The following is a 25849-nucleotide window of genomic DNA, read 5'->3' on the forward strand; positions in this document are numbered from 1 at the left end:
GGGAGAGGGCGAGGGTGGGATGATTTGGGAGAATGGCACTGAAACATGTATGTTGTCATATGTGAAATGAATCGCCAGTCCAGGTTTGATGCATGATATAGGACTGCTCGGGGCTGGTGCACTGAGACAACCCAGAGGGATGGGATGGGGAGGGAGGTGGGAGGAGGGTTCAGGATGGGGAACACATGTACACCTGTGGTGGATTCATGTCGATGTATGGCAAAACCAATACAATATTGTAATTAGCCTTCAATTTAAATAAATTTATATTAAAAAAAGGAAAACAGTATCATTTAATTTTTTCCCATTTACTTTTATAATGATTAGGATATTATACATTCTTATTATAGTATAGATTATATGTATTATACTATATAATACATATTTATATAATAATTTTATAATATAAAGCTTCAAAATTTATTATATCTTTTTAAGAGGTAAGGCAAGTTGCTTCCTCTTCTTTCATAAAATTTCTTAGACACTTCTACCAGTATATCATTAGAGATAAACTTTAGAGTCATTTCATCAAGTTCTCCTAAAACTACCATTGGTATGCTCACTGCTATTGCACCATAAATGTAATTTGAGAAGAGCTGACATTTCCGCAACAGTCTTCAAGGAAACATGGTAGGTTATGGTTTCGGAAGTTAACTTGAATGGTGTTGTCTCCACTGTATCTTTTAAATGGTATTTCTGATACAGTGGAAATCTATTGATTTGGAAACACTTATTTCATATATGTAGCTACTTTGATAAATTTATTAATTTCAATAACATCTCAGTTCATTCTCTTGACTTTTCTAGGTAGTTAAAAGACCACCTGCAAATAAAACAATTTTCTCTTTTCCTTTCTATCATATAAACACACTGTATTTGTTTCACCTCTTAATTAAGCTCACCTTTTTCAATGCCAAAACTTGAACAGAACATAGTTCACTAAGACATTCAGTAATCTTATCCAAAGGTAATCTGGCTAGGACAAGTGCTGTCCCTGAAAGACAAAGGATGACACAAATGAAGAAAATAAAAGCCAAACTGAAGTAATCCATTGGTCTACATTATATGGCTTACAAAAGCTAACTGGTTCTATTCTTTTAAAAAGATCATCACTTTTTAAAAAATTGTAACATTTTGTTATTTACGGTTGGGCTTAGGAAGATCATACAGACTTTCACATTGACATTCACAACTGAAGTGAAGTGAAGTGAAATCGCTCAGTCGTGTCTGACTCTTTGCGACCCCATGGACAGCAGCCTGCACCAGGCTCCTCCGTCCATAGGATTTTCTAGACAAGAGTACTGGAGTGGGTTGTCATTTCCTTCTCCAGGGAATCTTACCGACCCAGGAATCGAACCCAGGTCTCCCACGTTGACAGACAGACGCTTTACCGTCTGAGCCACCAGGGGACCTACTTAAATTATTTCTCCTCAGTAGCCAACTGGTTTAAAGATGTTAAAATATGTCTCTCCACTTCCAATCCTTCAAAGACTAAAAATCTCCTTCACAAGGCCAATGCCAAAGCTAGTTTATATAGCATAGTACAATGGTTCTCAAACTTCCCAGAGGTCAAGGAGTGCCTTTATTTTTGATAAGTACTATTGGCAATTCTTATCATCAGAGAAGTCTGAGAAATAGGGACATTATTATTATTATTATTGCTGGAAGAAAGAGTTGAAGTTAGAGATTAACTCTAGTTCTACCATAACAGACCCTATGAGAGGGGTAAGACATTCTCTCAGACCATCAGTTTCTTTACCTGTAAAAATGAGCGCTTTGAACAGAACAGTAATAGTTAAGTTTGTCTTTATTTCACTTTTAAATAGTTGCAAAAATCTCCCCTTTCTCCTTTTCCCAAATAAAATATTAACTTGGAACTCCAATAAAACAGATTAAAAAAGAAACAGAGGTAAGTTAAAGTGGGGACAGAAGGCCCAGGTCCTTCCTATCCAGCTTCCCTTGTGTCACAATTCCTATCAAATGCTGAAGTATCTCCCCAACATCCAAAGGATTACACATTATGCTATATCCTTTGACTATTATTTTTTCATCTCTTAAAATTTTACTCAACAGAACAGTAATCAATTCAAACCTTCAAATTTGAATAAAATATTGAATGATTTTTCTTAATAGTCTATAACCATGGATGAATTAGATTTTTTTCTTAAAACTAGAGGGGGTAAAAATCCAACAAACACAATTTTTCCTTTTAATTTATCCCTACAGAAAAGAATGTTACTAAAAAGGTTTCCCCATCTAGAAGATATCACCAGTATTAACTGGGATACCACATTTTATTACGTTAGCTGTCATGCTTTCATCAAGGTTAAATTTCACTAGAAAATTACAAGATGGCAGCAATACCCACAGTTAGTAGTGAAGAAAATATATGACCTGATTTAATGCCTCATTATCTATGCCTCTGAAGAGAAACAACAAAAACCCATGCTTAAAAAAGAAAGTCTGTCTTAAAAATGCATAGTTACATTGGCTGGTAGGGAACCTGATCACAGAAGTGAGAAAGAACAGTCATCCAATCCAAACAAAGCTATCTGCCATTCACAGAAACTTAAAAGATTCTGCAAAGGTCCCATCACCCAATCTTTTATTTGATATACCAGCTGTAGGAACTTTACTACCTGACAGGACACAACAATCTGTTTGCAGAAAGCATGGTTAGGAGGCATTTTCTTTCTAAAAGCCAGTAAACTGTCAATAATCAATTACTCATAAAATAAACCTGCTCCCTCTTTTATAAAATAATCCTTCAAATATTAAAAAATAGCCATTCGTCTAAGTCTTTTCCCCAAGTGTTAATATCTCTGATTCTTCTCTTATTTTGAGTTTCATCACTACCCTGGCTTTTGCCTCTCGATCATTCAGTGTAAACTAATTAGTAATGGTTAAAGACCATTAAGTGTCCAGAACCCTTGGCTCTGAGTTACAGGACTGATCTAGGCAGACTACCTTTAAATTTCCACCTATCTCTTTGGTATAGCAACGCTTATTTTGTCTCCCTTCTTATTCTTTCCTCCAACTCAAAAAGGAACTATGATTTAGTTCCAATATGTTAACTCCACTCAAAATCTAGGATCATAAGTTCTATAAGCACTTTGAATTAGTTATATAGCCTTAAAACATTCTAAGAATGCATGCACACGTAATCACACATCCTTTCCTCCCAGAGTGACCTTCCTCATCATTGAGTAAATTGCAACTAAAAAGGGGGATACAACTTGACACAAGATAATCCCCAGAAGTGGCTTAGAGACTTCTTTCTTAATATCTTAACTAAATACCTTTTAGCAAGCCCACAGCAGCTTCTGGAGATAACATGAAGGAATCAAGGGAACGGGCAATCTCCAGGAGTCCGTTAAAGTGCTGAGCCATGTGGTCTCGGCAAACAGAGCAAATGTTATGAATTGCTTTTGCTGCAGCAGAAGCCAGAGGCTTTTCACACAGGCCTTTCATCAAATAGCCCAACACAGGGTCTAAAGAGAAAAGTAATACATAAAGATAACATATTTGAAACTTAAGGAAAACTTCTAGGCTGTTAGAACAGAGATTTATATTCTCCTTTAAAGCAAAAGAACCATTTTTAAAAAATGAAATATGTTTAAACCCCAAGGTATTTACATATAAAAATGGAGCTGATCTCAGTGACAGACAGTGTCAGAGGGCTCCGACGCCTATCTATTTATCTTGCATTACTTACCTTGTGGACATGAACTGCTCTACTTATTGCTAGGGCTTCACAAAGCACGGTTTGAAAACCACTGACTCAGTTTGAAACACTGGTGGATATAACCATCCAAGTATTAAGAATACAGTCAAAGTAAGAAAGAAGATAAAACTCAGAAAGTACCACAATACTCATAGATTAATCATTACTTGTAAAAAAAAAATCACAACATTAATCAGGACAATGACAAGTTACCAAAAGCTGACACTTTTATACTTACTTCTTTATAATTATAAAAACCACAGCGACAGATCCTTAGCACTTTGAGAAGAATTAATTCATTATGTCTTTAGTTCAGCTCGGTCACTCAGTCATGTCCAACTCTTTGTGACCCCATGAACTGCAGCACGCCAGGCCTCCCTGTCTATCACCAACTCCCAGAATCTACTCAAACTCACGTCCATCGAGTCGGTGATGCCATCCAGCCATCTCATCCTCTGTCGTCCCCTTCTCCTCCTGCCCCCAATCCATCCCAGCATCAGAGTCTTTTCCTAGGAGTCAACTCTTCGCATCAGGTGGCCAAAGTACTGGAGTTTCAGCTTCAGCATCATTCCTTCCAAAGAACACCCAGGACTTATTTCCTTTAGAATGGACTGGTTGGATCTCCTTGCAGTCCAAGGGACTCTCAAGAGTCTTCTCCAACACCACAGTTCAAAAGCATCAATTCTTCAGCACTCAGCTTTCTTCACAGTCCAACTCTCACATCCATACATGACCACTGGAAAAACCATAGCCTTGACTAGATGGACCTTTGTTGGCAAAGTAATGTCTCTGCTTTTTAATATGCTATCTAGGTTGGTCATAACTTTCCTTCCAAGGAGTAAGCATCTTTTAATTTCATGGCTGAAATCACCATCTGCAGTGATTTGGGAGCCAAAAAAAATAAAGTCTGACACTGTTTCCACTGTTTCCCCATCTATTTCCCATGAACTGATGAACATGAACCAGATGCCATGATCTTCGTTTTCTGAATGTTGAGCTTTAAGCCAACTTTTTCACTCTCCTCTTCCACTTTCATCAAGAGGCTTTTTAGCTCCTCTTCACTTTCTGCCATAAGGGTGGTGTCATCTGCATATCTGAGGTTATTGATATTTCTCCCGGCAATCTTGATTCCAGCTTGTGCTTCTGCCAGTCCAGCGTTTCTGCATAGAAGTTAAATAAGCAGGGTGACAATATACAGCCTTGACGTCCTCCTTTTCCTATCTGGAACCAGTCTGTTGTTCCATGTCCAGTTCTAACTGTTGCTTTCTGACCTGCATAAAGGTTTCTCAAGAGGCAGGTCAGGTGGTCTGGTATTCCCATCTCTTTCAGAATTGTCCACAGTTTATTGTGATCCACAGTCAAAGGCTTTGGCATAGTCAATAAAGCAGAGTTTTTCTGGGACTCTCTTCCTTTTTCCATAATCCAGCGGATGTTGGCAATTTGATTTCTGGTTCCTCTGCCTTTTCTAAAACCAGCTTGAACATCTGGAAGTTCACGGTTCACGTATTGCTAAAGCCTGGCTTGCAGAATTTTGAGCATTACTTTACTAGCGTGTGAGATGAGTGCAATTGTGCAGTACTTTGAGCATTCTTTGGCATTGCCTTTCTTTGGGATTGGAATGAAAACTGACCTTTTCCAGTCCTGTGGCCACTGCTGAGTTTTCCAAATTTGCTGGCATATTGAGTGCAGCATTTTCACAGCCAGGATTTATCTATCTTCCAGGATTTGAAATAGCTCAACTGGAATTCCATCACCTCCACTAGCTTTGTTCATAGTGATGCTTTCTAAGGCCCACTTGACTTCACAATCCGGGATGTCTGGCTCTAGGTGAGTGATCACACCATCTTGATTATCTTGGTCATGAAGATTTTTTTTGTACAGTTCTTCTGTGTATTCTTGCCACCTCTTCTTAATATATTCTGCTTCTGTTAGGTCCATACCATTTCTGTCCTTTATCGAGCCCATCTTTGCATGAAATGTTCCCTTGGTATCTCTAATCTTCTTGAAGAGATCTCTAGTCTTTCCCATTCTGTTGTTTTCCTCTATTTCTTTGCACTGATCGCTAAGGAAGGCTTTCTTATCTCTCCTTGCTATTCTATGGAACTCTGCATTCAGACGCTTATATCTTTCCTTTTCTCCTTTGCCTTTTGCTTCTCTTCTTTTCACAGCTATTTGTAAGGCCTCCCCAGACAGCCATTTTGCTTTTTTGCATTTCTTTTCCATGGAGATGGTCTTGATCCCTGTCTCCTGTACAATGTCACGAACCTCCATCCATAGTTCATCAGGCACTCTATCTATCAGATCTAGTCCCTTAAATCTATTTCTCACTTCCACTGTGTAGTCATAAGGGATTTGATTTACGTCATACCTGAATGGTCTAGTGGTTTTCCCTACATTCTCCAATTTAAGTCTGAATTTGGCAATAAGGAGTTCATGATCTGAGCCACAGTCAGCTCCTGGTCTTGTTTTTGCTGATTGTAGAGCTTCTCCATCTTTGGCTGCAAAGGATATAATCAATCTGATTTCGGTGTTGACCATCTGGTGATGTCCATGTGTAGAGTCTTCATTATGTCCATCATGTCTTACTTGTTACCAATGTAAGTGTTCTAAGAAAACACTATAAAGGCAAATTTCTATACAGCAAATCCTAATTATCCTTTATCTTGCTTTGTAAAAGTTTTTCTATGAAAATTGTAAAAGTTTTTCTATGAAAAAACCCTAAGAAAAATCATACATGTTTAAAGAGCACTTTTTGTGAACTATAAAGTGAAGTCGCTCAGTCGTGTCCAACTCTTTGTGACCCCATGAACTGTAGCCTACCAGGCTCCTCTGTCCATGGGATTTTCCAGGCAATAGTACTGGAGTGGATTGCCATTTCATTCTCCAGGGGATCTTCCCAACCCAGGGATTGAACCCGGGTCTCCTGCATTGTAGACAGATGCTTTACCGTCTGAGCCACCAGGGAAGTCCAAACTATAGAGTAACCTCATACCAAATTATAAAGGAAAGAATCTCTGAAAGCCCATTTAAAAGTTATTTCCATTTTTAGCCTAATGAGAAAAATAAGGCAGCAACCCAGCAGGAACCCCTGTTTTCCCACAACACACAGCCTATTTAGCATGAGAATCAGAACTAAAATCTAAAACCTAGTCCAAGTAACTCCAACACTATTCAGTTCAGTTCAGTCGACTCAGCCGCGTCCAACTCTTTGTGACCCCACAGACTGTAGCATGCCAGGCTTCCCTGTCCAATACTATAGGCCTCAGTGATTCTCAAATTGAATATCTGTGATTTTGACTATTCTACAGTAAGTATGAATATGCAGCACTGTGTCTTCTAACTGAGGCACATATTTAAACAATACTCAAGGTGGTACTGAAAGATAAGTGTTAACAAACAGGTAAACTCACTTTGTTTCTCTGTGGAAAAACTGTTCAGAAAAGAAAGCCAAATGATGCGGCAGATAAGTGAAGAAATTTAAGGATTAGCAAATAGGTATTTTGAAAAAAAAATTTTAATGGTATGTTAAACTTGAAAGTGGCTCAACTACAATGTAAGCCTACCTATCATACGCTCTGTATACTGATACAAGAGAACAGGAACATACAGCTCTCTCTTTTATTTTTGGATATGATGGGCCTTTGTTGCTGCACTTGGGCTTTCCCTAGTTTTGGAGATCAGGGGCCACTCTCTAGTTGCGGCAGGCAGGCCTCTCCTTACTGTGGCTTCGCTTGTTGCGGAGTACAGGCTCTAGGCGCATGGGCTTCAGTAGTTGCAGCACGTGGGCTCAGTAGCCGTGGCACATGGGCTTAGCTGTTCCATGGCATGTGAAATCTTCCCAGACTAGGGATTGAACTCATGTCCCCTGCACTGATAGGGGGATTCTTATCCACTGTACCACCAAGGAAGTCCAACACAGCTCTTTTTAAGTAAGAGTTTCAGGCAATAAAAAAAGAGATCATGTGTAAAATAAAATCAAGTCAAAAGGTAGTAATAAAGATAAGCACAGGGCTTCCCTGGTGGCTCAGTGGTAAAGAATCTGCCTGCCAATGCAGGAGAGGGTTTAGTCTGGGAAGATCCCACATGCTGCAAAGCATAAGCCCACATGCTGCAACTACTAAAGCCTGTGCTCCGCAACACAAGCCACTACAGTGAGAAGCCCGTGCACTGCAACTGAAGAACAGCCACTGCTCATCGCAACGAGAGAAAGCCTGGACAGCAACAAAGACCCAGCACAGTCAAAAAAAGAGAGACAGATAAGCATAGCACATCGAACTTAATCATATTCACAAATTTAAGGATTCTTAAAATTCTCAGAATATGTCAGTCTTGAGTATCAGTGGGACTTTATTTATATTAACCTAGATAAATCCTTTAGTCTCTTTGGACTCCACTTTCCTTATCTTGAAAATGAGGGAATCAGAAGAAATTACTTCTAAATTTACTTTCAATTCTAAAATTATTTTATATGATCTTTATTTTTTTCAAGACAGCCAGGTTATACAACTCAACACTCTTCCTCTTAGTTTATACTTACTTAGTTTCAATAATAATTCTTAGTTTTTAAATAGTGCATGTATTTAACACTGAAATGCCCTCCCCTTTGCTCTAGTCTATTGGCAGCTTCTAGGTTAGAACTACAGGAGAGTCTGATTAGCTCAAGCCTATGCCAAAGCCTAACAAAGACAGAACCACTTATGCTGAAGCAGAGTACTAGTAGCAAACTGTCACCCTATCTAGAGATCTAATTTTCAAAGGTTCTTTCTCCAAAGTCTGTGATCAGATTATAAAATGTATCAACTGAACAGTAACTCATATATCTATTCTCAGTGTCTAGAAACAGCCTACTTATCAATAAAAGAGAAAGTAGGAAAACAAAAGCAAAAATAAGAGAGGAAGAAAGAAATCAGAAAAATCAGAAGCAGTAGCTACAGAGGGGAGTGTTCACACATACCAAGGAACTGAGGATTTCGATCGACCACTTCGCTCATCTCTCCAACCAACTCAATGCTGGTGTAGCGCACAGCTGTATGCACAGTCTCCGGGAGACGGACAACTCCTTCCAGGACCTCCACGAGTGTTGGATTGTTCTCCCTGAGTTTAGAAGGCAAGTACTCAGAGTTAACAATTTCAGAGGTGAGGTTATGGCCATAAAACAGGCTGCAACGACACAAATCATTGCTAAGGGTTTCTTTCTAAATAAGTAACCATTTGGATAAAAGTGCTTAAATCTGATATAAAAATTTTTAACCCTCAATAAGGGGTAAAAGACAGAAATGGAAGTTATCATTGTTTCAGTTGAGAAGCACACTGCTCCTTAATCTTCTGAATGTCAGTGAAGTGTCTAAAGACAATCTTGCTATCAAATAAGGCTCTTCAAACTGGACAGGTAGGCATTTACTGTGGACCAATGTCTTTTAGTGAATTCACTTTATTTATTCCTATATCTGCAGCACCTAGAACAGCGCCTGGCACATAGTGGGCACTCAATAAATAAATATTACTGAATAACTAAATGATTAAATAATTTTTATAGACCACTTCCTATTAGTTGTTATTCTCCAGAAGATTTCTTATGGCTGGATAATGGAAACCTTAAGAACAGGTAAGCATGGGGAGGCCAGCTCACTGACTAAAGAATCAAGAACAAAAGCTGCAGGAATAGATAAAGGTGCTCTGACTTAAAACATGAGGGAAAATTAAAGTTACCCAAATACCTTCACAGCTCCATGAGTTTACTGTTTCCTTTTCCTTCTCTTTTTCTCACCCTTCAAGGATACTGGCTCAAGTTCTTTTAAGCAGAGGGGAGGATGCCCCCCAAATGACCAGAACATAATCCAGAAATGAAAGATGTTTAAATAAATCCTGGATTAGCACAAGAACACTCCTTCTTGATAAACTAAGTCTATTAAGCCTTTTATACGTTAAAAAAACAAAAACAAAAACAAACCCACACCTGTAATCATGCAGTTGGCGTGAAATGTGGATAAATAAAAAACAAAATAAAATCTTCTCTCATTTATGCCTTGTTTCCTAAAGGCACTAAGCTAGTGTTGAGACTCTCTACGCATCCTTTCTCATACACAATCACAAATCAGTTAGATCATTAGCGTAGTATCTTCAAACTGTTAGTGAAGGTTCCAAAAGATACCAAAAAGGGTTTAAAAGCAAATAGTATGATCAGTGATTCAGGACTAGAACTTCTTAAGAGAAAAACAAACCAACTCTGATCTCCTTAAATATTTCCTTGATTAGAAAGTATATAAGATTTCATTGACTAGACCCTGAAAGCCAGCTCAGAAAGAAGCACTGTACATTTTATGAATACATGCCTCAACCATCTCTCCAACCAAAGCCCTGTACAGAGAGCTCAACTGCAGGTGTCTGATTACATACAATACATGAAAACTTGACAGATATCAGCATCAATTTATAAACTCACAGAACAAAGTAAATTCTGTTTTTAAGGATTCATGTTGAAATAATAAATAGAATTTCTTTGCTAATCAAGGAGAAATCAAATTCTAATAATTTAAAAATTTCCAACAGCAATAACAAAAATAATTGCCCTTTAGATTCTGCTATTCTTTTAAGAGGTGTAACTATGCTGTGCCTCTCTGAAACTTACAAATGATTCTCCAAGACAGGAAAAAAGGAGAACAATATAATTAAATATTTGTAAGGATAACTTACCCAAGATCACAAAAGCAGGTGAGAGCCAAATAAGTGCCTATTCAAATGCTTTTAAGCAAGTGCCAACAATTTAACAGTCTAATAAAATTTTGATTATACTAACTTTCACAAGGGAGCCTGGGTTGGAAAAATAAATCAGCATTCTTTTCCTAGCATCAAGAACAAAAGAATTTTAACTCTAGAAAATGTGGTTAAAACATGGGTATCAGCAATGCATGCTACTCTGAACTAGTCTCTTAGAAGTCAGAAGACTAGACAGCATTATAGAAGAAAGAAGTTCTATGAGTTTCCAAACATATCCCACATGAGGAAAAATGGCTCAATTTTCCTTCCTCTGATATTAAGAGTTCCCAGCAAAAGACTTATAGACACTCACGGATCAACACTCTTTGCTATAGCAGCCATGATAAAGAGAACCGCTTCTGTCACCTCCCAGGGTGGGTTGCCTTCTTTCAGAGTAGAATATAACTAGAGAAGAAGAGGTGGATTATGGATCCATTAAAAGAAAAACAGAATAGAGTTCCAAAACAAAACAAAAAACCTGTTAGTTAAAATAAATTTAGCCCCTTGTTTCTAAATTTAATTATCTCTCAGAGCCAGGGGAGAATAGTATTTTCATTTTTCAAATCTTCACTAACCCTAAATCAATACTAGTTTAATATTTGAAACAAATCCATTTAGATTCCCAAGAGTATATCAAGATTATCATATGCCCCTACAAAACAGTATTATGGAAAAAACAAAACATATTACATGAGTGTCTTTTCTTGGTTCTGGTAACTGATAAATACATTAACATACTTAAAAATGATGTAAAACCTCTGCATATGCATTGGCTTTACATTTATTATTTTAACTACCTGTCTGCATCAACACTAGTAGTACAGATTAAATTCCTAAAAAGTAACTGTTCTGAAGCACCCATCACAATACCATGTCCAAGCAAGGGTGGGTGGGGAGAGACAAAGCAAAATACTCAGAGATGTCCTAAAATTCCCCAGGGTATAGCCCTCAGTGGAATGTGACTGGCTGTTAGTCTAAATAAGGCTTCTGTAATCAAATAACACACTGCTAGGTAAAATGAAATTAAACAATTCTCTTGTATGACTTCACAGAACCTTTAAATATACTATTTAGGTCATTTTCCAGTTTTAATTGACAGAACTATTTTTTTCCAGAAAAGAACATCTCATGAGACTGGTGTTTCACAGTACACATCTTGGACAAGACTCACAATAAATGTACATTTGTAAACTGAGGTCTGGAGAACAAGTAATTTGTTCAAAGTCACGGAGCCAGTGAGAAAAGAGTTGAAATCTGAGCACAAAGCATCTGCCTGTGATTTAGTGGGGATCTCACTTAAATCTGCTTTCTAAGAATCCCTAACTCTTTGTAATTAGGTCAAGAAACACATTTTGCTTAATATAAAGAAATACAGTTACAATTATATTAACACTTTCTAGATCAGATGATACCCCAAAATACACCAAATGCATGGGTTACCCATCTTCCAAATTAGGTCAGTTCAGTATGACTGATAAACCATCAAAATCAGTATTTCAGGATTCAGAGCATGATCCAGCAATATGAAAACCACCTGATATTATGCTGATTTTAAGTGACATGGAATGGTGATGATGTAACCTTAAGACCTAAAATGTTACTCACTGATTGTTAGGAAAACCATAGGACATGATTCTTCTACTCTACGATAGTCATCTCTGGGATGAAACTGCAAAGGAATCTAACCATAACTAAACAAACAAAATGCCAAAAAACTAAGATTGCCAGGAGTTGATACATACTTGTTAAAAGCAGAAAAATTTGTCTATTTTTCCTGGCTAGGTCCAAATTCCCTTTAAGTATCTTGGGGGCTTTAAGGTTTATCTATGATCTTCCATTTCAATGGTACAAGTGGAACAACTCTCACTAGCAAGTATATAGTGTAAAACAATAACTGAACTACTCACTGCAATTGGCTCGTAAGATACTAAATAAACATAGCTACTATATGCCAGGCAGTGTGCTAGGCACCTGCATATCTACTGTCCCATTTAGCCATCAAGATTGAAGAAAAAGATGGAACACTTAGAGAAGACACAGAAGTGAACACAATTTAAATGACTGGTAAAGCTGATTAGAATCTTCAAATGGGCTTACCTGAGCAAAACACTCCATAGATCCAATCAAGAAAATCAAGTCCTTCACTAGGTCTGACACCCGCATCCGAAACTCCCCAAAGTCATCAGTCTCCTCAGGAACCCCCTCCTGAAATTTCAAATCAGATAACATTTGTTTTAAACCCACTAAGGCTTTCACTAACTTTTAGAAGAATAAAAAATCCATTAAGCAATTCAGTCCCAATGAATAAAAAGATAAATTGCATAAATCACAAAGACATTTTACCACAGAAAGTATCCCAAACATTAAGATATGTCAAATCAATACAACCTATTCTCTACCTTTACTATGAGAAACTCTTTTTTTGACATGTCCAAGCTACATCCTGCCCTGTTGCTAGAAAAATCTAGAGTGGTGGAGGTAGAAAGTGTTCTAGAATATAAGTCTATCTATAATAGATAAAGTCTAGCTTTTTATTACTGAATAAGTCTCTGAAACTATGATTCAAGACCTACCAAAATCAATCATTACCACAACTAGACACACAATAGAATATTAGACTTTAAAAAGAATTTTATAAAGGTGCACAGATACATAACAGAGGTATAATAAAATATTAATGGTAGGAGTTAGGCAGCAGCTCATCACTTCATGGGAAATAGACAGGGAAACAGCATCAGACTTTATTTTTGGGGGCTCCAAAATCACTGCAGATGGTGATTGCAGCCATGAAATTAAAAGACGCTTACTCCTTGGAAGGAAAGTTATGACCAACGTAGATAGCATATTCAAAAGCAAAGACATTACTTTGCCAACTAAGGTCCGTCTAATCAAGGCTATGGTTTTTCCTGTGGTCATGTATGGATGTGAGAGTTGGACTGTGAAGAAAGCTGAGCGCCAAAGAATTGATGCTTTTGAACTGTGGTGTTGGAGAAGACTCTTGAGAGTCCCTTGGACTGCAAGGAGATCCAACCAGTCCATTCTAAAGATCAGTCCATTCTAAAGATCAGTCCTGGGTGTTCTTTGGAAGGAATGATGCTAAAGTTGAAACTCCAGTACTTTGGCCACCTCATGTGAAGAGCTGACTCATTGGAAAAGACTCTGATGCTGGGAGGGATTGGGGGCAGGAGGAGAAGGGGACGACAGAGGATGAGATGGCTGGATGGCATCACCGACTCGATGGATGTGAGTCTGAGTGAACTCCGGGAGTTGGTGATAGACAGGGAGGCCTGGCATGCTTCGATTCACTGGGTTGCAAAGAGTCGGACACGACTGAGCGAGTGAACTGAACTGAATACAGATATTCATTATAAAATCATTTCACCGTTGCTGTATATATTTTAATTTTTTCATTAAAAAATACAGAGATCATTCACATTTCATGCTTCTGAAGTTTTTCTTACTCTAACATCCTCCTGTGAGTACACTGCTGCTGCTGCTAAGTCACTTCAGTCGTGTCCAACTCTGTGCGACCCCACAGACAGAAGGTTTACTAATTATGAGATGGTTATGGGTATGTATAAGAATCTTGGATCATGAGTTTCTGAGAAAAGCCCTTAGTATTACTGAGAATTGCTAATCTAATTCAACATTCTTAATTTAAGATGAAAAAAATTAAAGCCAAGGAATGAGGAGGAGATAATGGTTGACTCGGATGAGATAATGAATTACGAAGCATGGCACACCTACAAATGTATGGAATTACCTACAAGGGAAATGGTACCACAGAACTAGCAAAGAGATCAAGCAAACACAGCCATTTAAACCAGAGTAGCCCTGTTTTTATTTACTCATGTTTCCAAGCACTATGGAGCTGAAGACAGGATTCCTCAGTTTAAAAAAAAAGTAGTGAAAACCACTGAACTAAATCATCACTAAGGTTCTGTGGAAATACAAAATACCATAACTCAGATGACAACATTAACATTAAGAGCACAGACAGTTTTCATGCCAGGTTTAATAGTAATAGGAAAAAAAAAATCCACTCCAATTTATAGGCTGAAGCATAGAGATACTAAACTAACCAACCAAAATGATGAAATAAACACTATAAAATTTGAAATAACTAAGCAAAGAATGTGGTTGAAGCATTTTCTGATTAACTATTTTATAATATTTCTTGTATATTTTCTTCTAAGCAAATAGATTATTTCTACATTTTATTTTAAATTATAAAATCAGCATAAGTAATATAAAGAAAAATTTGTACTTATGTGTTCAGGGGAGAGTCATGTTATTTTCCATGTCCTCACACAAATATTTCATTTTTGTGTTTAGTTTTAATCCAACCATGTATTTTATACTATTAAAAATACACAGCATAAAATTTTACATTCTCATTTTTTTATTTAGGATACCAACTATTGCTATCTCAAGTTATTATTTTTAAAACATATTATTTTTTCTATAGTTTCTTTTGGTTTTATTTATTATTATTTACTTTTTCGGCTGCATGGCACATGAGATCTTAGGTCTCCAACACGAGCCCCCTGAATTGGAAGTGCAAAGTCTTAACCACTGGGCTACCAGGGAAGTCAAGTAATTACTTTTAACTGCTGCATTATGATCCATCAAGTTGCTACATAATCATTTATCTAACTCTTCTATAATACTCTTTTGTGGGGAGGGCACAGGGCACAGCTTGCAGGATCTTAGCTCCCTAACCAGGGACTGAACTTGGGCTCCACAGCAGTGAAAGCACCAAGTCCTAACCACTGGCTCCCCGAGGAATTTCCTCTTCTATACTCTTGTACATGGATTTACCATATTTTACATTTATAGATAATGCCTTGTACATAACAATTTTTTTCTTCAGCAGAATTATTTAAGGTGAATTCCCAGAAGAATTACTGACTCAGCAGGACTGATTACTTTCTACATAGGCATAGCACTCTTCACTAAACTGGTATTGACTTCCTCAGTGAAAGCTAGAGTGACAGAAAACCTGCAGATTCCATTAGCTTTATTCTCTATCTTTTCAGTTCCTTTTCAAGTTAGCACTGAAAAGAAGAGGAAATCAAGACATGATTAAATAGAGAAGAAAACTTACATGATCAGGTTCCAATTGGCAGTGGCGAGCCAAGGCATGAAGCAGCCTTTGAATATAAGCTTTGAAGATGCCATGAATAATTTCATCATTCGTTTTGTACAAATGCTCCCCTAGTCGGTACCAAAAATTAAAGGAAATTTCTACTACCTATCAAAAGAAAGAGAAAACATGGTTTATTTGGACCAGAAAAGAAGGCAGTTTTATTATTACTAGGGCTAACAGGAAAGAAACACTTTAAACTAGTAGTAGTGGAACCAGTTCAGCAGCCACCTTTTCTCTAGCAGATTTTTATCTTCCCAAATTATCTTTCCATGTTAGACCCAAAACTCAACATTTAGGATGACTGGCTTTACATTCTCTGTCTAGGCCTGAGATAATTTCTCCAGCAATACACTGGATTCTAAATTTAGAGAAACAGATACAGAAATCTCTTTAAAATTTAGTCTTTTTCCCTAAATTCTGAAATTATTTTTTTGAAATTAAAACACCTCTCAGCAGATAAACCTACAAATATCTGTACAAACCATAGCTTATCTTATATGTGGCACTATTTAAAGGAAAGATAATTATTACATAGAACAATACTTCTGCCCAAAACTGTTTTGAGTTTCAACAAAATCTAGATATTGTCATGAAAGTATGTTAAGCAAACACATTATTATCTTCTATGTGATCACAGAAAAAACACTGAGACTCACAAGAACTACTGGGCCCCTCCCTGAGAGGGGCCCTACCATCCTTTTCCCATCAAAGATCCAAAATGAAGCTATTTAAATAGAGCTAACCAAGCTTGGGAGTTCTTCTCACTTCTTATACTATTAAGAGGATATAAAGCCTTTTGAATAAACAGAGTTTTGTTTTGCTTTGTTTTGTTTTTTCTCTTAATCTAGTAAACTTAAAAGTAGCAGCATGTCTTAGAGATTTGGGGATGAAGAAGACTCTTTAAGTCCTTTGAATCCCATTCTCATTTCCATCCATAATTTGGAGAAAATTTTTGGATTTTAAAACTTGGAGGTACAGTTAATATTTGGTATATTTCTTAAGCTATAAAGCTCTAAATAATAACTAAAGCTAGAGAGGGGGCCTCACTGGAAAAGTAATAAGCTTTGTTCCTAACAGGTTCTTTCATGCTATGTACCAATCAGCCCAGCTAAAACCAACTAGGAAAACAGAAAAGAATCAAAGCAGAAGCTGACATATAATTTTCTTTTTTAATTCACCGCAGAGTAAATGCTTCATGACATTAATTGAAAATAAAACTATAATTTCCCACAAATAAAAAGCTGGATAGGAGATAACAGAATGTAGACAATATGAAGCATACAATTGAAAAACAATGGCATCAGCATAGTGTAAACACTACCTCATATTGAGGGTGCCCTGCACAGATAAGAAGCAGTTCCAGAGTTCGTAGGTCTCCAAGGCCTTGGCCTGGCGTACAAACAATTTTTTCAAGAAAAGTTTCACAAAGTTCAGTGAAAATACGGCAGTAATTCAGAACTCTGTAAAGGAAACATGAATAAGAACACCAAGTCAGATATCTGTATATTATGTGTACATACTCACAGACACAGTTAATGAAATAAAGAAACAATCCTTGGCCTAAGAGACATGCAGTGATTATTTGCTATGGTGTAGCACAATCTCCTTAGCAAACATCTTTCTTTAAATCATATACTTTTAAACATATAAGCAAATGTAAGTCAGTCAGTTCAAATTCTCAATTATTAAAACATCTGAAGAAAATTCCCATTAAATCACACTTGATACTTCAAAGGTCATCCCTAATTCTTAGAGCCTTATCCTCTGTAAGTGCTAAAACTTACTATTCTGCATGATCACATCTCCCTCTGCATTTGATTTCCACTCCTGGTTCAGAGATGAATAGCAGAGCATCTTGAGGATGCAATGTATATATTTACACAGGGTCATGAAGAATGGAGGGTTTTTTTTTTTTAATCTACCAAACTTAAGTGGCAGCATGTCTTAGAGATTTGGAGATGAAGAAGACTCTTTAAGTCTCTTCAATCTCATTCTCATTTCCTTCCATAATTTGGAGAAAATTTTTGGATGTTAAAACTTGAAGGTACAGTCAAGATTTGGTATGTTTTTTAGCTATAAACTCTAAAGAATAACTGAAGCTAGAGACAGGGCTTCAGTGGCAAAATATGGATGAACAGAAGGTGACTTAAAAGAATCCCAGGCTGTATGGTCTATTGCCCTTAATAACTACTCACTTATCTAAATCTTCACGTGCCACAGCCATATGATAGGCTGTCTCCAATGTCAGGACTCCTTGAAAAAGTTGCATGGCTAATGCCAAGTTGGTTTCCACATTCTCAATGGCATAGAGAGCTGAGCATACGCAGTCTGAAGCAGCTTCGTGTAGGTTCGATGAGGTCTTATCCTGTTGCTGGGAGGTAGCAGGAATAGGGAAGTAAGATAATTAAGCTGTAATCCAATAGGACAGCAATTAAAACCTGTTTCTGAACATGTACTTTATACATGCACAGCAGCCTAATATTCATGGCCTCCAACGAGACAACATCCATCAATCTTCCTATTTCTGACTATTATTTCCCTATTTGCCAAGCAAATCTGCCGTTTGGTACCTCAATCATAGATGGTCACATGACTTCTAATATTCATGTTTTTTCCCATTTACTAGTCCCTCCTGGAATGCCTTGTGTTCCCTGCCCTATTTTCCATGGAAATCTTCTCCATCTTTTTTCTGATATTCAAGTACTGTTAAAAGTGAAAAGGTTCAACAAATATCAACGACTCAAACCTAACACATTACTGTGATATTTCAGAATACTAAGGTTAAACAGAGGTTCTGAAAGCTTCTGGGGAAAAGAGAAGGTAACTTAGAAAGGAGCAAAAATCAAGTTATTCATCTCATTGGTAATGATACCTGCCAGTATATAGGAAAACAAGGCCTTGGAAATTTTGAAGAAAAAGAATATTGAATTTGGAACTCTATATCTAAGCTAAATCATTAATTAAGAATGAAATAAAAATATTTCTCAAGAACGCATGCAAAAACTCATCATTTATTTCCCACATATCCTTCTGAGGAAAGTATCTGAGATGGGTCCAAAAAAAAAAAAAGGTTAATCCAATCCATAGCAGAGTAAAGAAAAGTCCCAGGATGACAACTGGGCACAACTGATACAAACTAGAGCATATTTTAAAAAAAAGAAAAGAAAAAAACTAAACAAAAACAAACAAACAAAAAAAAACTAGAGCATATTAGAAGGTTCAAGGAGGGAGGCTCCTAGGGGTTCTATTAAACAGTCCAGAGACTGGATAAATTTAGTAAAGGCATACTGTTCGTTTGTGAATAATAAAAAACAAGGACATTTAGAATCTCCAAGGGGGTAAAAAGCTATAAAAGCAGGATTGGAAAAACACAAAGACACAAATTATTCATTAGGTTATTCTTTGAGTGGTGGTGAACCCAAAAATATTCATTGTACTACAATGTTTCAAAAGTTAAATAAATGTTCAAATTTACTCTTTTGTATATATCAATTATTATTTTTAAAATATATATTTTTTAAGAACTATAAGAAAAAAAGCTATATAATAAGGTCCTGGCCTAAGCATTTGTTTAGTTGCTAAGTCATGTCCAACCCTTTTGGTGACCCCATGGACTGTAGTCTGCCAGGGTCCTCTGTCCATGGGATTTCTCAGGTAAGAATACTGCACTGAGTTGCCATTTCCTTCTCCAGGGAACCTTCCCAACCCAGGGATCAAACTGACATCTCCTGTACTGCAAGCAGATTCTTTACAATTGAACCACCAGGGAGGCCCTAGCATAAAGCAAACTATTTAGTTTTATGTGGCATGACTGCAAACCACTGAAAGAATATAAGAACGAGAATATATCTGACCCTGACTCTAGAAACATTCTTAAGTAACAGAGGACTGGTCATGACACTGGATCAATAGAGAAAACAATAGCAATATATCTGGCACATTACTTAGTCTGTTCTTTACCCCAATCTCAGTTCCCAAGAGTCATCACAGAAGTTTGAAGTGTATTTTAGCCTGTCCTCCATTCATACGTTATCATATTTATATACTTTAAAAAAAAAAATAGGACCTGGATTTTTAAATACTGACTACTCTTTCACACAACCTGGTGAGATGAAAATCAGAATTACTGTCATTAAGGTATGGCATCAACAGACATGGAGACAAAGATAATGATTAGCAAAACAATTACTAGCATTTTAATTTTCCTGAATTTTAGCGTCTGATGCAAGAATGACAGCAAAAATACACTAAAATCATTATAGATAATATCTAAAATGTCTCCTTGAAGAATCCATTTTCCTTTTCCTTCTTAAATCCAGTGATATCAATTAATATCATGCTGCTGCTGCTGCTGCTAAGTTGCTTCAGTCATGTCTGACTCTGTGCGACCCCAGAGATGGCAGCTCACCAGGCTCCCCCGTCCCTGGGATTCTCCAGGCAAGAACACTGGAGTGGGTTGCCATTTCCTTCTCCACTGTGTGAAAGTGAAAAGTGAAAGTGAAGTCGCTCAGTCGTGTCCGACTCTTCGAGATCCCATGGACTGCAGCCCACCATGCTAGCATCTTCTAAATAGTTTACCAGCGTACACCCAGAATGGAAATACAGAATTTCTACCCTAATATGTGTTCATGGAAGGAAAACCATCGAGGAGAAAGAGACAAAGTCACACCCACCTCCAAAGACCCGTTTAACAATTGTGCTTGAGATACTGCTGCTTTTTGTTCTAAAAACTAGTCTTATTCTAAGCACTCCCATCAACCAAGACAGAGGAATGTACTACTAGGCATTATTAAAGTTTAAGAAAGAAACATACCAGTATATAAAAAGACGTGACTTTTAATCTCAAAAACCCAAAATTCATCTTATACATACCCTATTCCTGGTAGCTCAGATGGTAAAGCGTCTGTCTACAATGTGGGAGACCTGGGTTCGATCCCAGGTCGGGAAGATTCCTTGGAGAAGGAAATGGCAATCCACTCCAGTACTATTGCCTGGAAAATCCCATGGACAGAGGAGCCTGGTAGGCTACAGTCCATGGGGTCGCAAAGAGTTGGACACGACTGAGAGACTTCACCAATGTTTAACTATCTGAACTACGAAGATAATATTCTGATCTGTAATTGTCTCAACCACCCAATGGTCATTATTAGAAACACACAACTTAATACTTTAAAAATAACGAAAAAGATGCCAATGGTACTTCTGTTACTTGAATTTTAATATGTAAATCACTGATCTACATATAAAACTGCTTTTCTCTTAAACCTAACTACATTCTATTCTGAGCACTGAAAATAATATCTTAATGTGATATTCGGCAACAAGGAAGGGACAGTGCTGCTTTCTTACCATACACTTCCTACTCACACTGCAAAACTCCAAAAACACTCTTATATCCCATAAGGTCAGTTACTGTAAGTGACTAGTGCCAGAAATAAACAGAAGTCATTTCATAAATGAAGCCATTACTTACCAAAACCTCAAAAAGGAGTGCTAGTAACTTATTGTTAGCCATGAAGTTACTGTCCAAAACTCCTAAGTTAAACCAACTTCCCAAACAGCGAAAGACCTTCATAAGCATTTTCTCATCTGTTCCTGCTTTTTCTACACAAGTCATCTGAAAAGAAGAAAAAAATTATAAAAATAACACCAATTTTTACATTTAAAACATTGTTAAAAAATGAAATATTTTTACGATTGCTTTATAGATATGATACTGAGAAGGACAGCAATAACAGCCTAACAGTTAAAAGTGCTTTTTACTTGCCAGACACTGTCTTGTTGCTCTTAATTAATTTAATCTCCACTAAAATTGTACAAGGGTGTATATACTATTATCTTTATTATCTCCACTTTCTAACCTAAGAAGCTGAACTACACAGAGGTTCAAAGATACATATGTTTCAGAAACAACTATATTTCTTAGATTCCACTTCTGTATTAATATAATCTTATCAAGAGAATTGTCTTTAGCACTCATCATCTCAGCCCCTCCATGTTTCACAGCCTTGTCATGGCGAAGGGGTCTGCATAACTCAATGAAACTATAAGCCATGCCGTACAGCACCACTCAAGATGGACAGACAGCTACCAATAGCTCCAGGAAGAGAGAACTGGCTGGGCCAAAGCAAATACTCAGCTATAGATGTGTCTGGTGAGGAAAGTAAAGTTTGATGCTCTAAAGAACAATATTGCACAGGAGCCTGGAATGTTAGGTCCATGAATCAAGATAAATTGGACACTGTCAAGCAGCAGATGGCAAGATTGAATACTGACATCTTAGAAATCAGTGAACTAAAAGGGACTCAAATGAGAGAATTTAATTCAGATGACCATCATATCTATTACTATGGACAAGAATCTGTTAGAGGAAATAGAGTAACCCTCACAGTCAACAAAGAGTCCAAAATGCAGTACCTGGGTGCAATCTTAAAAACAACAGTATGATCTCAGTTTGTTTCCAAGGTAAATCATTCAACATCACATTAATCCAAGTCTATGCCCCAACCATTAATGCTGAAGAAGTTAACCAATTCGTTGAAGAGCTACAGCATCTCCTAGCACACAAACATACATACACAAAGATGTCCTTTTCATCACAGGGGATTGCAATGCAAAAGGAAGAAGTCAAGAGATATCCAGAGTAACAGGTAAGTTTCTCCTTGGAGTATGAAATGAAACAGAACAAAGGCTAACAGAGTTTTATCAAGAGAATATGCTGGTTATAGAACATCCTTTTCCAACAACCCAAGAGATGACTCTACACATGGACATTACCAGATGGTCAATACTGAAATTAGATTGATTACGTTCTTTGCAGTCAAAGATGGAGACAGTCTATACAGTCAGCAAAAACAATACCTAAAAAGCTGACTGTGGTTGAGATCATGAGCTCCTTATTGAAAAATTTAGGCTTAAACTGAAGTAAGTAGAGAAAACCACTAGGCTATTCAGTTCAGTTCAGTTCAGTTGCTCAGTCGTGTCCGACTCTTTACAACCCCACGAATCGCAGCACACCAGGCCTCCCTGTCCATCACCAAATCCCGGAGTTCACTCAGACTCGCATCTGACCTAAATCAAATCCCCTTATATTATACAGTGGAGATGATGAATAGATTCAAGGGATTAGATCTGGTAGACAGAGTGCTTGAAGAACTATGGATGGAGGTTCATAACACTGTACAGGAAGCATTGATAAAAACCACCCCAAAGAAAAATAAATGCAAGAAGGCAAAGTGGTTGTCAGAGGAGGCTCTACAAATAGCTGAGGAAGAAGAGAAGCCAAAGGCAAGGGGAAAGGAAAAGATATACCCAACTGAATGTAGAGTTCCAGAGAATAGCAAGGGGAGACAAGAGGGCCTTCTTAAATGAACGATGCAAAGAAATAGAAGAAAACAACAGAATGGAAAAGACTAGAGATTTCTTCAAGAAAATTTAGAGATATCAAGGGAACATTTCATGTGTATTCATGGCAAGAATATACAGAAGAACTATACAAAAAAGGACTTAATGACCCAGATAACCATGATAGTGTGGTCACTCACCTAGAGCCAGATATCCTGGAATATAAAGTCATGTGGGCCTTAGGAAGGATTACAACAAAACTAGTGGAGGTGATGGAATTCTAGCTGAGCTATTAAAAATCCTAAAAGATGATCATGTTAAAAAAGTGTTGTACTCAGAATGTCAGCAAATTTGGAAAACTCAGCAGTGGCCACAGAACTAGAGAAGGTCAGTTTTCATCCCAATCCTGAAGAAGGGCAATGCCAAAGAATGTTCAGATATCGTACAACTGCGCTCATTACACATGCTAGCAAGGTTATGTCAAAATCGCTCAAGACAGGCTTCAGCAGTACAGGAACCAAGAACTTCCAGATGTACAAGCTGGGTTTAGAAAAGGTAAATCAAACTGCCAACATCCACTGGATCACTGAGAAAGCAAGGGAGTTCCAGAAAAACATCTATTTCTGCTTTATGGACTGTGCTAAAGCCTTTGACTATGTGGATCACAACGAACTGTGGAAAACTGAAAGAGACTGGAGTTCCACTACATAACCTGTCTCCTGAGAAACCTGTATATGGGTCAAGAAGCAACAGTTAGAACTGGACATTGAACAACTGACTGGTTCAAAATTGGGAAAGGAGTATGACAAGGCTATATATTGTCATGCTGTTTATTTAACTTATATGCAGAGTACATCATTTGAAATGCTGGGCTGGATGAGTCACAAGCTGGAATCAAGATTGCCAGGAGAAATATCAACAACCCCAGATATGCAGATGATACCACCCTAATGACAGAAAGTAAAGAGGAACTAAAGAGCCTCTTAATGAGGGTGAAACAGGAGAGTGTAAAAGCCGGCTTGAAATTCAACATTCAAAACACTAAGATCATGGCATCTGGTCCCATCACTTCATGGCAAACCTAAGGGGATAAAGTGGAAGCAGTGACAGATTTTATTTTCTTGGGCTCCAAAATCACTGCAGATGGTGACCACCACCAGGAAATTAAAAGACGCTTGCTCTTTGGAAGGAAAGCTCTGACAAACCTAGACAGTGTATTAAAAAAGCAGAGACATCACTTTGCCAACAACAGTCCATGTACAGTCAAAGCTATGGCTTTTCCGGTAGTCATGTATGGATGTGAAAGTTGGATCATAAAGAAGGCTGAGTGTCAAAGAATTGATGCTTTCAAATTGTGCTGGAAAAGACTCTCAAGTGTCCCTTGGACTGCAAGAAGATCAAACCAGTCAATTCTAAAGGAAATCAACCCTGAATATTCACTGGAAGAACTGAGGCTGAAGCTCCAATACTTTGGCCACCTGATGTGAACAGCTTACTCACTGGAAAAGACCCTGATGCTGGGAAAGGTTGAGGCTAAAAGAGAAAGGGGCAGCAGAAGATGAGATAGGTTAGACAGCATCACTGACTCAATGGACATGAATTTGAGCAAACTCCAGGAAAGAGGGGAGGACAGAGGAGCCTGGTGTGCTCTAGTCCATGGGTTTGCAAAGAGTCAGACAGGACTTAGTGACTGAATAAGAACAAATAATAATTGATCTTGAATTAACAAAATGGAGAATAAATGAAGGGAGAAAAATATTAGAGTCCAGGCTTAGTTCAAGAGCAAGAATAATAATATTTTTCAAAATTTTAAAGTTCAATACAATATTTAGGAATAAGTCCATTTGAATGGACCACAAAGTGTAATACTAACAAGAAGAAAATATAGAATAAAAACATTAAAGAGAACATGGGGGAACTAAACGAAAAAAGTTCTAAGAAGTCTTCAGTATCTGCTATCACAGCCAAGTACATATTTTTCTTGGTAATTGTGGACTAATTTCATCCTCTAAGTTCTAAAACATGACAAAAGACACAAGAGACTTATAGAGTTTAGTAAGTCCCACAAGGATATATCAATATTTTTCAGATATCATGATGATATCATCTATCATCAATTATGATGAAGTGCTAAATCAAGTCCAAGTAGCTAAATGCACTTGATCATCATGGCAGTAATAATAACTATAAGGACTACAGTGGCTGCTGAATTTTTTTTAGTCATTTGAGTGCTTACAAAATTACAAGCTTGGGTCTGTTAACCCAGCTCAAGTCACAGTCTAAGAACTAGCAAACTTCCATGACAGCTCTAAATGAAGCTCTTATAAGATTGCTCACACTCATATACAAAATTTAATTGTGTGGCTTGCTGAATTACAAACAGTTAAATTTACAGTCCTACCAAGTTTCTCATGTCAAAGTTCTGAAATTGACAGGCAAACAGCAGACTTCTGAAGTTTGGAATGAGGACACCCAGTTGGACCCTAATGAAACTGGTAATCCAAGTCACTTTGAGTCTTCCTTTCCAACAGAAGTAGCCTCTGCCTTCCAGTGTCTGAGACAAGCCTTCCTCAGCTTCAAAGCCCTGTAATAACCCTATCTGAGACAGAGGGCTTGAAAGAAGATGCCCAATCTCTTCAACACCTTCCACAAACATCCCCAATAACACTCATAAACTAGGGTCAAATCTCAGAATGTTCTAAGGGAACAGGAGGAAACAACTTATACACCAATAGAACTGTGAAACTTTACTTATATGTGTCTGAAGAAACCTAGGAAACACGCAGAAAGGTGTTAGTCTGAGGAAGGCTGGACTATAACACTAGATTGAGCCAAACATTGACACAAGTATACTTCTTTGAGAGTCTTCATTGAGT

At 37.4% G+C, this 25849-nt stretch overlaps 1 protein-coding gene across 2 annotated transcripts in view; it reads right to left on the reverse strand.

The window, feature by feature from the left end:
- Positions 1-25849, reverse strand: part of TNPO3 (transportin 3) — an 83967-nt gene that overhangs the window by 21987 nt on the left and 36131 nt on the right. For both annotated transcript variants that reach the window (XM_069588333.1, XM_069588334.1), the window contains 9 exons: positions 21103-21246; positions 17825-18000; positions 16951-17089; positions 15588-15734; positions 12578-12685; positions 10794-10885; positions 8679-8818; positions 3300-3491; positions 903-994 (listed from right to left, as the gene is read on the reverse strand). In XM_069588333.1, coding sequence (XP_069444434.1) covers positions 903-994; positions 3300-3491; positions 8679-8818; positions 10794-10885; positions 12578-12685; positions 15588-15734; positions 16951-17089; positions 17825-18000; positions 21103-21246 — 1230 coding nt within the window. The remainder of the gene's footprint in view (positions 1-902; positions 995-3299; positions 3492-8678; positions 8819-10793; positions 10886-12577; positions 12686-15587; positions 15735-16950; positions 17090-17824; positions 18001-21102; positions 21247-25849) is intronic.

Source organism: Ovis canadensis, chromosome 4 (genome assembly GCF_042477335.2).
Source record: "Ovis canadensis isolate MfBH-ARS-UI-01 breed Bighorn chromosome 4, ARS-UI_OviCan_v2, whole genome shotgun sequence".
Lineage (NCBI taxonomy): Eukaryota > Metazoa > Chordata > Mammalia > Artiodactyla > Bovidae > Ovis > Ovis canadensis.